Source organism: Ammodytes marinus, assembly GCF_949987685.1.
Source record: "Ammodytes marinus genome assembly, chromosome: 7".
Taxonomy (NCBI): Eukaryota; Metazoa; Chordata; class Actinopteri; order Uranoscopiformes; family Ammodytidae; genus Ammodytes; species Ammodytes marinus.
The window spans coordinates 24,127,988-24,142,488 of NC_137211.1; the positions used below are offsets into that span (position 1 = coordinate 24,127,988).

Consider the following 14,501-nt stretch of genomic DNA (forward strand, 5'->3'; position numbering starts at 1 on the left):
ACGAATGATTGATTCCAACTGCCTTTTGTCCTGCTCCTGAGTCCACATCCCCTGTGTTCAGTTCCATCACACAGGTGGTCTGCAGTACCACAAGGTAGAATGACCAAAGTCTGTTACCAGGCCTATACAGATCTGGTAGTGATTGATTTGAACCAATAGTCTCAAAAAAAGTTGAATTTAATGTCATGTGGGGCAGTAATATTGAATTGATTAAGTCAACATTGGGTATTGGGTCTGGCGTTTAACAAACATAATTTCCCATAAGCCTTAGAGCCTTGTGGAGTAAACGTCACAGTCTCACAGAAGAGGTCAGAGAGTCTGTGGTTAGTTCATGTGACTGTAATGACAATAGGACAGAACGCTGTAGAGGTTTTTCGACAACATAGATTAAACATACAGTTTGTTGTTACAGTCATTGATGGATTGATGTCACATAATGTATTAGAAAAGCCAGGGAGTGGTATTGGGATAAAATAAAAATAGGACAACGTATCATTTGTTTAAGAGCTCAGAAATCAGTGAGTAACATTAAGATTGTTCAACAATCATATCAAAGAAACACATCCTATGATTTGACATGAGTTGCTTACGAAGCAGTAGAGGGGGGGGGGGGGGTGTTACCTTTTTGTTTCTAGAAATGACTAATGATGAACCCATTTTTAAAACCAAGACTTTATAAACAATTATCAATGTTGAGCTAACTAACGGTCATGCTTGCAATTATTTGTAATGCCACTATCTTGTGATTAATAAACAATAAGGGGAAACAACCTTCTATTTCTCTCTTTCATCAGAAGGAATCAAGCGTTTTTTCAGATAATTCACTTGTTATCAAGAGATAACAACATTAAAAAGTCATTGTGAGCATGGCCATTGCTTGCTTCTGTAAAGATATCCTGTTTGAGGTGAGGGGTTATGCCTGTGTTGTCCATGACTTTAAAAAAAAGTGACTGTAGTGTAGGTGAATGTTTTACTTGGCATCAATAAAGTAAGAAATATTTATCTTTAGTCTACAGCTTCCTCTAGTGGATGGGGAAGTAACTGCACACAAATTCATCACTTGGAGGCAACAATTAACAGAAGCTGGGATACGTATATGACGTGTAACCATGTAATGCAAAGAGAATTTAGACCACTCACATAGGAGCTGGACTCTGAACTCTTACAACATGAAGTTTTCAAGAGCCTTGTAAGAGCTGATAATCTAACAATGATTCAATGACCCATAGTGTAGTACATTGTTTAATAAAACTAATAATGTAATAACTGTAAACAAAATGCTGAGTGTATAACATAACAACTTTTCACCTATAATGTAACAACGTATTACAATTTGCTTGATAAAATAGTTTTATCCTAAAAGCTTAGCTTATTATAGAGTCAGTCAATAATTTATGTATTAAATGCGTAACTGCTTCATTTTCGAATGTACTATGCCATAAAAGCACTCAAAGCACAAAGTGTGTGTGTGGTTGTGTGTGTGTGTCTGCATCAGTTCAAGGATGGGGGTGTGGGGGGGGGGGGTAATTGGGTTGAACATGTACCTGTTACATTATGCACAAAAACGTTACGCGCTTAGCATTTTGTTACATTATTGACCAGTTATTTCATAAGGATTTTTTACATTTATGTTATGGGTCGTTAAGGTGGAGGATGGAGAGAAGGACCTGCAGTAGGATTGAGGGGCACTCTAGGCCAGACTGGTACAATGGATGGAGGGAACCTGATTTACACCAGGATGGTCATTGCCAAATACAGGGGAAAACCTAAACTATTCTCAATCTATTGGAAGTGTTGCTTTTGAGCAATGGTTCCCTTGCTGTACCCGCCCTGGCTCTATAGCGTCTTTATTCCCTGCCATAAGACCTGCACTCATTCAAATCCAGTAAATCTTCATTCAGTTGCACATGATGCTTAACCCATAGTACGCTCTGTTATGGTGATGAAGAGCATCCGGCAGTGGATAAGCATTCCTTTTGTGGAATTAACCCCGGCGAGGATGTAAGATGATTTGATTGCTGGGGATGAGTGCTCATAGCTGCTGGGTTCCATTCTACTAGCCCTCCTTACATTTGGCTCTGCTGGGCTCTGAATCTCCCAGCAGATTATGATGTCACAGCGGAGTGGGAATAGAAACAGCCGTCCATCCCAAGCCAGCAGGCATCACAGTCGGGATTAAGAACATGTACAGTAGGTAGTGGCCTGGATGCTCAGGAGCAGTGGAGCTGAGTTCAAGCAGTCTTGCTTGATTGCTTGCTTCTCCATTGTGACCCCTCGCAAGAAATAAGGATTAGGATTTATTTTTCTGTCTGGAGATGAAGAATGATACCAAGATAAAGAAACACATCTGAGGCTTTTTTCATCTCCTTTGGTAAGACATCTGTCCTTCAGTTGATGTGAGTGGAAGTTGTTTACTTATAGTTGTTTACTATTGCGTTACCACTTCTGGCCAAACAAAGGTTTGACGTGCCAACAGGGGGTAACATTTTTCAAAGAACAAGGTCTTCTCAAGTATCATGATGTTCCATTTAGGTATGTCCCTTAAGAATCAGCCACACTGATTCTTTAGTCGTTTTTAAAAAAACATGCACTTGTTTTCTAGACTGCATCTGCTGGCCCATTACAACCAGTGAGCAAGATGAAGGTGAAATGGACCAATCTTGGAATGGTTGTCTTCTTTCTGCTCTCCGTGGTCATGACGTTCTGCTTCATATGGCAGTACAGGATGCCAAAGCTGAAGGAAGGTACAGTTTTACCAAACCAAGACAGAGATACACCTTCAGAACACCCACAAGTATACTTTTTTTCAAGACGTAAAGTAGGATTTTTAGGGTCTTGTACTACATTTGGACCTTAGCCTCTTAGGTGTAATTGCCTGTTTGCAGGACCTGCGGCAGGATTACACAAAGCTGGGAAATAGTGGCGGCAGGGATTAGCAGCAGCGTTAAAGCAGACTTTAACTCCTGCTGAGAGACAGTAAGAGGGGGTGGAGCTGAGTGCTGGATGTCCCTGGATGAAATGACAACAGTCACTGCCTTCGGTTGCTCATCATGCTTTGTGTTTGACATAAATCTGAATTTAGCTCAGGGACAGTGCAGCGTTCGCGGTGCGCTGTCTGTCTGAGTCAAAACACACTGAGCCTGAGGGAATCAATAAGTCACATAATAAAAACAGCTCAGGTTTATAAGCTTGTACCCCTGGGACAATTAAAAACAGGCTGACATCTTTACAGCACTTAACAAACTGCACAGTATGAGTGTTTTTTGGCAAATGTTTTAATGCGTGATTCTTGTGATAACAAACAAATCCTTAATATCCACTTGTACTATAGATGATGTTTTTAGCACTCTAGTTGTAATATATACAGTATTTGTACTTACCCTAAGTGTACTAAAACTGACTCAAGCCATACATTGCATGTGGGGGGGGGGGGGAACAAATGTGGACAACATTTACAGTGGAATAAATTATGAACTATGAAGGATGGGTAACCAAACAACAATGTTCTCACATTAGCAAGACTATCAAGATACACATGATAGATTTATTCACACAATAAAAACATGTATAAAATACGTCAAGACACCTATCAAACATATTATCCATCAAATCCTGAATACAACAAAGTATGCAGCCAATGCTCTTTTTTGTGAAAAGTTTCCAATATTGTTATATATTGATACAACTAAATTTAATTTAGGCCACATACGCATACATTTTTTGTGGTAGCTTCCCAAGTAAATCAATAGGAAAAGGATGGACAGTATGAACCATCGCCCACACAAGAAGTGACATAATACACACTTCAACAACTCCAAAGATCTCTAAACTACAGCACAGAAACATGAGCTTTGTCAAGAACAGGAATCGGGACCCAATGTTAACTGCTCCTAAAAGGCGACATTTTGTTTTGTCCTACTGTGACAAACACAAAAATGACAGCACATTTATGATAGACTCTGTTTGAGTTGTACGAAGGTTTATGTCTTCACCTTTGTCTGAACTAGGCTAGCACTTCCCCCTGCTTTCATTATTTTAACTCAGCTCGGCTAAATAGGTTCTGGTCCTGGTCCTGGTTTATTCAGATCTACTATTCTGACTTTAGGCTTGACAACAAAGTGTTTTACGTAAGACACAGGTGGTCATTTTCTAACATGCCATACTACAAAAAAATTCAAAAAGCTATCGCCACGAGCTGCCTACCTTGACAGAAAGATCATGTGTGTATGTATTAAGTCTTTACAAGTCTCCTTTTCCACAGAAGTGGTTGTACAAAAGGTGAAAGTCGATGAGATGTGCCCTCGCTTCCCTGAGCCTGCGCCCCTCAAACATCCCATCCCATTGCTGAGGGCGGCCTTAGAAAAAGTAAATCTCTCTTTGCACTAATTGTTTCAGATTAATTTAAAAAAATTGTAGATAGCGTGGTCTCACTGAAGTTTCTCTCAACAGATAGATGACCTCCTGAAGTCGAGCGTTGACACCACCAAGCTGCCAGCCATATCGGCCATTGTGGTTCTAAATGACTCTATCCTGTGGAATGGAAACTTTGGCAAGAAAAACACAAGCGACCCTTCCTCATCTGCACCCAATGAGTTCACAGTGTACAGGTGAGATTTACATTCATGCAGTGAGTAGAAAAGGTGTGGACGAGAGTTAAGCAAAATATGACCCAGATTATGACAACAGGGGGAATGGTGATTTGTCTAAATGGCAAATACTCAATGTTATCGGTCCTGAAAGCTGTTCAGCTAGATCATAATATTACCAGCTGAACAGTATCTGAACAGTTATCATTACCATACAATACATGATGTACCCTGCGGTCTTATTCTTCTATTGGATATTGCCTATAGGTTTAGGGATCGAATTAGGGTTACGGGTTAGGATTAGACCCTTCATTGTATTAGGTATACATACTGATCAATGAGACTGAACCACTCACTAAATGAAGTGCTTAAATCTCTAAAAGTGCTTAAATCAGCAGCAGCAGCAATACTATGTATTATTAAAGCAGGATACATTCATTTAATCAGTTGGGATAAGCAAGTGTTGCACTCACTTTAATCGCTCTGATTGCAGAATTGCGAGCCTCTCCAAGATCTTCCCCACACTGATGCTCTACAAGCTGTGGGAGGACGGCCTGGTGGACTCTCTGGATGACCCTCTGGAGAAGTACGTCGACAACTTCACCATCAAGAACCCGCTGGGGAAAAGGGGACGGCCATCATCCTCGTCAGCCAGGACCCTTGGCAGAAAAGCTCCAACTCTCACCCTGCGCAGGATGGCAAGCCAGCTCTCAGGTAAACCTACAATCTGTTTCATTGTATTGCCTTCATCAGTGATTTGTTCAGTCATTAAAATAGGGTGTCCTTTTACATCATTGTTAGCTATCTACCAAGCTATAGTACATACATGAAAAATTGCAACTGAAGATCAATACAAATATGAAATGCAACAAGCATTAATGAAAGAGACATGTTGTCGTAAGTTGTTAGTTATGTAGAAATAACTTTTAAAACAACATCTGTCTGAGATAGTCGGGAAAAATATTAAGTTTACTGTTAAAGCTGGGGTATATGATTTCTGATTGGTCAACGTTAACATGAGCTGTGGAGCGGTTGAGGTATTTGAATTTGAATCTCTATCCCAACCGCCATTTTCTCCCCAAATCCTCCACCCCAGCTTTAACTGTTAAATTGTCTATGCCAGTACAAAATGACATGAGGTTGAGGTTGGGGTTGTATTTGGGGTTGGGGTTTGGGTTTGGGTTTTAGTTAGGGTTGGGGTTGTAGTAAGTGTTGGTGTCGTAGTTAGGGTTGGGGTTGGCTGCTCTTCAAGTTACTTTCTCCATCACAAGTACAGGTGCACAGACTGAATGAGGTGTCAAGTTTATTACAAAGCTGTTGTCTTTGTGCACTAATGTCTACAAACATTGTGTAAACTGGTGGTCACCCCATTACATCACAGCCAAACCGCTCAAAAGGTCGAGATTCTCTTTCTGGACATGTCTCTACCACCCACTACAACTCCTTAGCTAACCCAGGCTAACCCAGGCTCGGAACAGTAAGAAGAGCTATAATTACACAGATCTGTGTCAAGAGATAGAGGTGATTATCTCTATATCTGGACTGCTCTATGACTAAAAAGGAGGGATTAACTGAAGGGGAAGCCCTACTCATGGTTGAAGTCTTGCACTCTCATTGAGGACACAGACCTAAACGGTATCACTAGTGGAGTAATGGAAGAACAATAAGGGTCACCTTTCTCAACAATTTCTGCTTGATTGGTTGCATGCTAACTGTTGCTAACATACCTGACAAATTAAAATATTGACATGGTGATGGCAATATATTTCATTTTATCCTGTATTTAAAAGTAGACATTCTTTTACTTAATGTCATCATAATCCATTCAGCAGTGTTTGAGACATTTCACTTTGAACCAAAATAATTCACCCACTTGAGGAAACGTCACAATATCACAAAAGTCAGAAGGACATTGGATGGGGACCAATAAGTGGTACAAAATCTTATGACAACCTAAATTGTGAGATAGTGTAGTAACCTATACCATGCATTTATGAAGTCATAAACAGCACACATATTTACGGACTGTTAACCACTAAGGTTTTCAAAATTTTGACAGGGTTACCCAGGCGATTAAGGTCAACTAATCTCCTCTGGGGCGGAAACACAGAGGCAGCCCTTAATTTGCTACAGGATGATGTCCTCGTGGCAGAACCAGGCACCAAGTAAGACTCTGTCTCCTTCCTCTAATTTTGACGTCAGGGCATTTCTATGATCTGAAAGGTTGATGTATAATTATAGAACAAGTCTCTTTTTGGTATTTTTGATCCCAGGGGGAACTTGTGAACAACTGTGACATTGCTTTCTCTTTCCCCTCAGATGCCACTATAGCAATGTCGCGTTTTCCTTATTGGCCAACATCTTGGCCCAGAAGGTCACTGGCTCAGACTTTGAGAGCTGGGTATCAGAGAAAATTCTGGATCGGCTGAGCATGGAGGACACTGGTTTCAACATAACTGCAGACATTCAGAAGCAGATGGCTGTGGGTGTGTACAGCAATGGCCAGCCGGCTCCCCTCTACAACTTGGGCTGGTACCGACCTGCAGGCCAGATGTATTCATCAGCAGCTGATATGGCCAAACTCATGATGGCTCTGCTTGGTGCCTACGGTGGGACCCTACTCCGCCAGGACACCCTCAACACCATGCTGACCCCGGTCTACCGATGCCACGACAGCTACTTCGCCAACTCCACCGGCACACCGTGGGAGATCAACGAGCAGTTTGGCTATGATGTTGTAAGGAAGGATGGGGACCTGGACGGATACGCGGCCACCCTCTCCCTGGTACCACGGCTCAAGCTGGGACTGGTGATCCTCATGGCCGGGGTTCGGCCTGCAGACCAGGACCTAGTGAGCCAGGCGTACAGCTATCTCATCCCCGCTTTGGAGAACGCTTTCAGGGATGCTCAACGAACTGTCAGAGCGACGCCTGACCCAGCTCCATACTTGGGCTTTTTCACATACAGGAATATGACTTTCTATGAGATTAAGGTAGACTCAGATGGGGTGCTGGTCATGCAGCAGTTTGGACCACAGGTGGACACAACTGTGCCATCCAAGTACCGAACTATTCGTCTGGATTACCTGCAGGATAGGGTGTTCAGGGTAGTGTTTGAGAGCCCATACCCTTGCAAGCTGAAGGTCATCAGCGCCTCGGTCTCATTGGAGGCACAGGACAGACAGCTCTTCAACTTTCACCTTTTCAACAAAAAAGGTGTGTCGCCAGGGTTTGATTCCCCAGGACTCAACACTTACAAGGTGATGAGAATAGCTGGAAGACCATTCTTTTCTGCATGATGACAGGAATTCCATTCAGAACAAGATTATCACTGTCTCTGGGGGGGGGGGGGGGGGGGTCACCTCAAAGACAAATGCAGCAGAAAACTTTATATTGCAAACGCATGGAATTTTTATAATTGTTGGGTCAATGGTCATGTGTGATAAATGTCATTGGATGCTGTGTTGCTTAGGATAATATAATTAATCAGATCACTTGTATTTTAAAATACACCTCTGCTCCAAATACCCATTCTGTCATTTTTATCCAATTCTCCAAAGGAATCTTTGAAAAGTTATTCTTCTGCTAAATGACTACATCAAGCAAAGCAACATTTATATAAATGTTCACTGTATAAATTATAAAATATGTTCGGTTAATGGACAATGTGGCAATGTGACAATGTGTTCCTCTTCAACCTTAAAGTGCCTACAGCGTCTATAAAAAAAACACAATGCCAAGTGGTCATGTCTTTCAAATTTCTAAACCATCAGGGAGGTATGTAAAAAAAATTCCATGCACAATGAATTGTTCATTAAGCCTTAATTCATTGTTTATTGAGCAAAAATGTGCATGTACAAATCAAATCCAGTACACGCTTATGCAAGTGTTTAAAAGATGGGTAAATATTGTATCATATTATATTCATTAAGTGTATTATTGTATTATTAAGAATTGATAGATTTCATTATCAAATGTGTTACTTGATATTTAATTAAACAGTTTTATACCAACGCTTCTTTCTTTGATGGGATCATTCTCCACTCACATTTTATTGGACGATCATGAATTAGCATTATTCATTGATTGCATTAGGTAACTCTTTACACTAAAGGAACTGTCAATCCAATGTGGATATAACGAGCAAGAAATAATTCTCACAGACTGACACTGAGATATGTCCTGTTCATCAGCACTGAAAACTGCATTTTCCCCAGAGTCACAGCTTTTAGCTAAATGCTTTGTGAATTAATCTTTGGAGACATGCAGCTAGGACTGACATGAGGTTTATGTTAAGGAGTTTCTTCTGACTCCAGCCAGTTAATTTTACCTTAAATTGTTTTGGGGAATATGGTCTTTGGAGCATGGATTACAATTTAGGACTGCAAGCGTTTTTTGGACCACCTGCAGAGTACCTCCCTTGCAGCACTAATGAGGTTGACATGATTGATTTTGCAATGCTTTTGGCTAATTTTGCAATTACAGAAGACAAAGTTTACACTCAGAGGATCTAGAGAGCTGTTTTTAAGAAGTGGCAACCCATTGTCTCTTATTTTAATGGGTTAACTGTTCTCCCCCCTGATTGATCCCTGGTGTTTTCTTCATTGTATCATCCTGCAGTTGGCCCTTTACGTCTCTACTTTACATTTATAGCCAGATATACTTTACTCTCTTTTATTTTTGGAATTATTTCTTCTTTATTTTCTTTCCTTCCTTTTTGTCTATTAATGTGTTGTTTTTCTGTTTTCTGTTATTGTAGGGTTGGGTAAGATGGGGTTAGATTTTTTTTTTAAATGGTGATCAAGCGCTAGGGTTATTGTTTATTCATGTGTCTCACAAATAAAAACTGCTGGAACGAAACAAAAAATTGTCCAAGATGGTGCACCATGTGATATGCCCCTTCATAAAATCTTGGAAAATTATAATCTTCTCCTTTTGATGATAGCGTTATCAAATAGGGGAAGGTGGGGTGATTTGTGCAACTTTTTACTCAAAGTGATTTTAAAGTGAGGCCTTGACAGTTATGTCTCCAACTCAAATATGTACATATATTTCAGGATGTTGTGCATCCCTGGCAATAAAAACTTTGGATCTGGAATAAACTGTTTAAGAAATATAGCTTTCGGAAAAAAAGTTGTCTTGTCGCACAAATCACCCCACGTAGTGGGGTGATTTGTGCGTCATTGTGTCACAATGACAAAGTCACCATCATCATCTTTCTGGCCATCTGAACTCTCATCAGTGGTGTCGTTAAGTGGAATTGAGATGTCACTCTCTCCTGAGCTACTGTAGACTATCACTTTCTTTTGGTGACCAGCGTATACAGCCATGCCACTGGCACAACTCCCAGAAATGTACTTTGCACTAGTTGCTCCGTGCTTGTGGAACCAACTGCCACCTGACAAATGTGATTCCCCCTACATTTCTGCCTTTAAATCAAGGCTCAAAACCCATATGTACACCCTGGTGTTTCCTCCCCATTAACCTCTGCACTACTTACTTACCTCTGCACTACTATCTGTGTTTATGTGGATGTATGGGCTTTACGTCTTTTATTTTGGTTATTGTTATTTTACCTTCATTGTTTACCTACTGAATGCACTATGTACAGCACTTTGGACAGTGCAAACTGTCATAAATGTGCTTTTATAAATACATTTTACTTACTTACTTACTTATAACTCACCCAGGCCCTTGCGCACAAATCACCCCATCCCCAGAATTTTGGATAATAGGCATGATGCAGCAATTTAGGGTTGACATTGTGCTAACTATATAGACTCAAAGTGTAGCATACCAAAGCACTAAAACATGTGTCAAATGTTTTCAAACGTGTCTATAATTGTTCAGACACAATAATCAAAAAACCTTGATCATGGAAATTTTACTTTGAAAGGCAAAACACAGTTTTTTGAGCTTAAATGTGCTTATATCTTATTCCTTGTGTCTCCCTTCTTTACAGGATGAGTCAAATGGATGGCTCTTCTTAAATATGTGGTCACATTTCCAATTTCTTCCACGGTTTTCTAGAAACAAGGGGTTTTGCAACTTCCAAAATGCACAAATCACCCCACCTTCCCCTATAATTGTTAGGGTCAAAATTCACTGAGTGATTTATAACTTCAGCTGACTAAACTAGATGTAAGAAGGGTGGCAAAATAATTGTAATGGTCCACTTATTACTATAGCTTTTTCTGTGCATCCAACCGAATCAAACGATCAGCAAATGGAATATGAATGAAGATTAATCTGCGTAATCTTTCACTTTTTTCAGCCATTCCAAAGATATGTATTTGGTGTTTTACAAGAATAGTGTATATGCTGCTGGATGAGCTGTTCCCCCCCCCCCCATGGAGAGAAAAACAAGCTATAACATTGTGTAACAACCAAAGGGGCACCAAAAGTGTTTTTAATGATCTGAAGGCACTTTATGAGTACTCTGCACTACACATATCAGCAACATGAATATATAAATCAAAGAAATACACACACAATATGACAGTGAACAATGCAGCTTTTATGGCATCATAATCAGTGCCCAGTTGTTTATCATTAACTACCTTTCAGGCGTGGCCCGGCCTGAACGAAACCCTATATAAACACCTCCAGGTAATGCTGTGTGCAAAACAGGACTAAGAGAGACACACGCAGTAAAAAGGAAAAAGGACAAATCGAATACACATCACAAAGAACAGCAAAATGAAGACCATCATCTGTGTGTCTGTCTGCCTCATGGTTTTGTTCCAGCTGTCAACCGCTGTGACTGTCAAGGTAAGAGCGTGAAACCTGGAGACTAGCATTCAACCAAGCCTCCTGTCAGAATGCATGTGTAGTTCTGCTACTTTTTAAAGTGGTTGGTTTTGCTTTTTTTATCACAAATTAGTTTGAAAGTGCATCCCAAATGAGTCCTCCATTAATATTAACTGTATATAAAAAAATAATGGTGGTAACTTCTTGTTGTGTTCTACTTGTACGCATGTAAGTGATGTGTTGCTCTTATCTCATATCAAGGGTTTAAAGCCTGCGTTATCTGACCGGTTGGGAAATCTAATTTTTATAATTGTCCTTGTCCTGAACGAACACACTGGAATTTGGAGTGGAAAGAGAGGGAGGAGACAAAATGTCGTAAAAAAAACTGAGATAACGGATCACATTTGCAGTCTTGGAGGCATTTATAATGTTGACCTCTATTGAACACACCTACTTTCCATACCGCCAAACAGTTGGCCAATCACAGCAATTAGTGGAAAAGAATGTCAGATTGTCCGTTTCCAAAAGATACAGAAATGCTCAGACACAGAACCTAATGTTGTGGGGGGAAGGGGTTTCTGAAGCGACCCCAGCCAAAATGGGGGGAAAAAATATGTTCTTATCATTTGATTGCATTAATAAAGCCATTAGATACAAATTAGAAAGCCTTGATTGAATAATATTAAAAAATAATATTATTGATAAATGCAACAACTTGTGTTCTTAATGTTATGACTACATCATTGTCATTGCCTGTATTTACAGAGAAATTGAGTTAAATATCGCGATGTAATCAAATTACTGCATTGATACAGAGTTGAAGCAGAAGTTGAAAGAGACTGTTATTCTACTCTGTTACGACGTAATCTATAGCAAGCTATGTAGGTCATGAATCAATAAGTCAATAAGATACCTGCCAATGAATGTAACCAAAATCATTGCATGTGTGATATTTCCCGCCCTGCTTTGCTGTGGCTCCTCAGCTAACACAGTGTGTCTATCATTGTATAGGAGGGAGATTTTGAGTTCTCTCTGGAGTCTGTGAAGGCACTGGGGGCTCTGATGACTGGAGATGATGATGCAGCAGCTCAGCAGAAGCTCCAGCTGGTGGAGGACAAAGCAGTGGCTGTGTGTTCTAACCCCGCTCTGCCTGAGGACTTCAAGCCTCTGTGTCTGAGGGAAGATGCCGGAGCTTCTCTGGCCAAGCTGGGTAAAATCAATCAATTTTTTAACCAGATGGTCTAATGGTCTGATTTCAGCACACATCGCCTGATTGAAGCAGTACACTGACCTACAATTAATTCCAACTGCTAGGTACAGTGTCGAATTTGTTGGCATTTTTTCGGAACATACTTGGTAAAAAAAAAACAGTGCCTAACACGTTTTTATAAGTGTCTCCTGTGTCAGTTTTTAATGCACCTATTGGAAGACAAAGAATTATTATAGAATAGATAACTAAATACATAGTTACCTCATCACTTGATATTGTGGAAAGACTTGAGGCAGTGGTGGATGAGGCCATCTTTAGTTACTAGCTTCTTGAACTGAATCGCACCACCAGATCTGGCTAAAAACTCAGATATTACACACTGTACCTTTAAGAAACATGAAGACTCAGGTGATCAAAAACAAACTTGAGTATTGTTTGATTATTATTAACTTGTGGTTCCCAACATGGGCCTTATCTCTGTAAACACTAAAAATCCTTCAACATTTTTTTATCTCAGTATACTGGCCAGATTTGAGTGTATATTAATGGTCTCCAGAGAATGAATTTGAATATTTTTGGGTGATATTTTTTCTTCTTCTTTCCTTTTCAGCGTTGGTGGCTTACAGCCCTGCGTCCTGTGAGCTCTGTGAATCTGCTGCCTGCTATGGCTGTCTCTAAAATCAACACATTATGTATGAAAAAATTAGAAGGGCAATTCAAATTTGAGTTAGTTATGAATGGGTTTTTGTTCATGTGCTCATTGATTACATTGTGTTTTTTTCTGTTCTTTTATGATTTGTTTGGTCATGAGCTGGACGTGTATAAGTTCAGAATCATTTTGTCACATGAAGCTTTAAAATATTGTCTCATCATAGTTTGTAATTCATTTCTCAATAAAATCTTTTATAAATGTATACAGTTTTTTCCCATTTCTTCAGCAACCTCCCATATAGCTGAAAGTGGAGCTTAAACAAACAGTCTGGAACTTCTTGGAACGTATCGGATTTTCAACTTGATAAATTTGCCCCTGCAGCTACGCCATTGATCTCCATTGTTATCACAGAGCTCCAGTTCAGCGCTTTTGTCCATAGGGGGTGCAAGAATTAACACACTGAAAGTTCCTCAGAGCACCTTTAAAGGTACCAACACACTGCACACCGCAGGTTCTGCGCCGCGTGATCATATTGGGTCATATTGGGTCCGCCGCCCGCCGCCCGACCAGAGTAGCCTTCTCCTACTCTGGGGATATGCTGGCGCTGGTGCTAACCGGTGCTGAGAGCACCAGTCTGCTGTGCTGATGGTGCTTTACCCAAGCTAACCGGTGCTAACTTGGTTCATAAAGCAAAACTGATAATGAATAAAGGCGCAATTCCGCTAAGTCCACGAGGGCTTATGGCTGTCCCGCTGTTAAAAAGTCAAGTGCATGAGGACTCTCCAGTCTTTCTGAGCTCTTTACGCACACTTTCCTTTGGTGCCCATTTCTGCAGACTTTGCATAAGGGAATTACCCACAGTTCATAGTATTGTTACACTGTTACCATAACATAGACTTTATAAAATGGGGGTTACCGGGGTTAAGTCCAGAAGCATTAAAAAAGTGGTTCACAAATGGAACTAAAAGAGAAAAAGATTATGTGCAAGTATAAACATAGTTCACTGGTGATTCATAAGCCAGAACTGTGTATGGCTGTTTGTCCTGTGATTTCAACAGATCTGATCCAACCACATATTAGGAAATGGCCAAATCTACATCGATGTTTCAATTTGAGTCAGTGTGGTTGTACACTTAATATACTGTCAAACAAAGCGAGGCCTCGCCAGCTCGTCTTGATTATACCAGACCACTTTGATAATCCAAGTTTATCAGTGTCTAAAAGTGTCCCAGTAGTGGAGAGTTTTACAAACCATCATCTATACTAACATAATTGCTGTATTTTTCTAACACGCTGGCTAGAAC

General features: G+C 40.3%; 2 protein-coding genes across 2 annotated transcripts; both read left to right on the plus strand.

Moving 5' to 3' along the window:
- Positions 1 to 2,638: 2,638 nt before the first annotated feature.
- Positions 2,639 to 7,884, plus strand: lactbl1a (lactamase, beta-like 1a; the record flags this gene model as incomplete). The annotated part of the gene is made up of 6 exons (XM_080030750.1): positions 2,639 to 2,744; positions 4,262 to 4,365; positions 4,450 to 4,607; positions 5,080 to 5,300; positions 6,646 to 6,751; positions 6,906 to 7,884. 6 exons carry the CDS (start codon positions 2,639 to 2,641, stop codon positions 7,882 to 7,884), a joined length of 1,674 nt encoding a protein of 557 aa, XP_079886876.1.
- A 3,400-nt stretch (positions 7,885 to 11,284) lies between these two features.
- LOC307252929 (guanylin-like) lies at positions 11,285 to 13,223 on the plus strand (the record flags this gene model as incomplete). Its single annotated transcript, XM_080030751.1, has 3 exons — positions 11,285 to 11,356; positions 12,347 to 12,545; positions 13,156 to 13,223. 3 exons carry the CDS (start codon positions 11,285 to 11,287, stop codon positions 13,221 to 13,223), a joined length of 339 nt encoding a protein of 112 aa, XP_079886877.1.
- Positions 13,224 to 14,501: the final 1,278 nt, after the last annotated feature.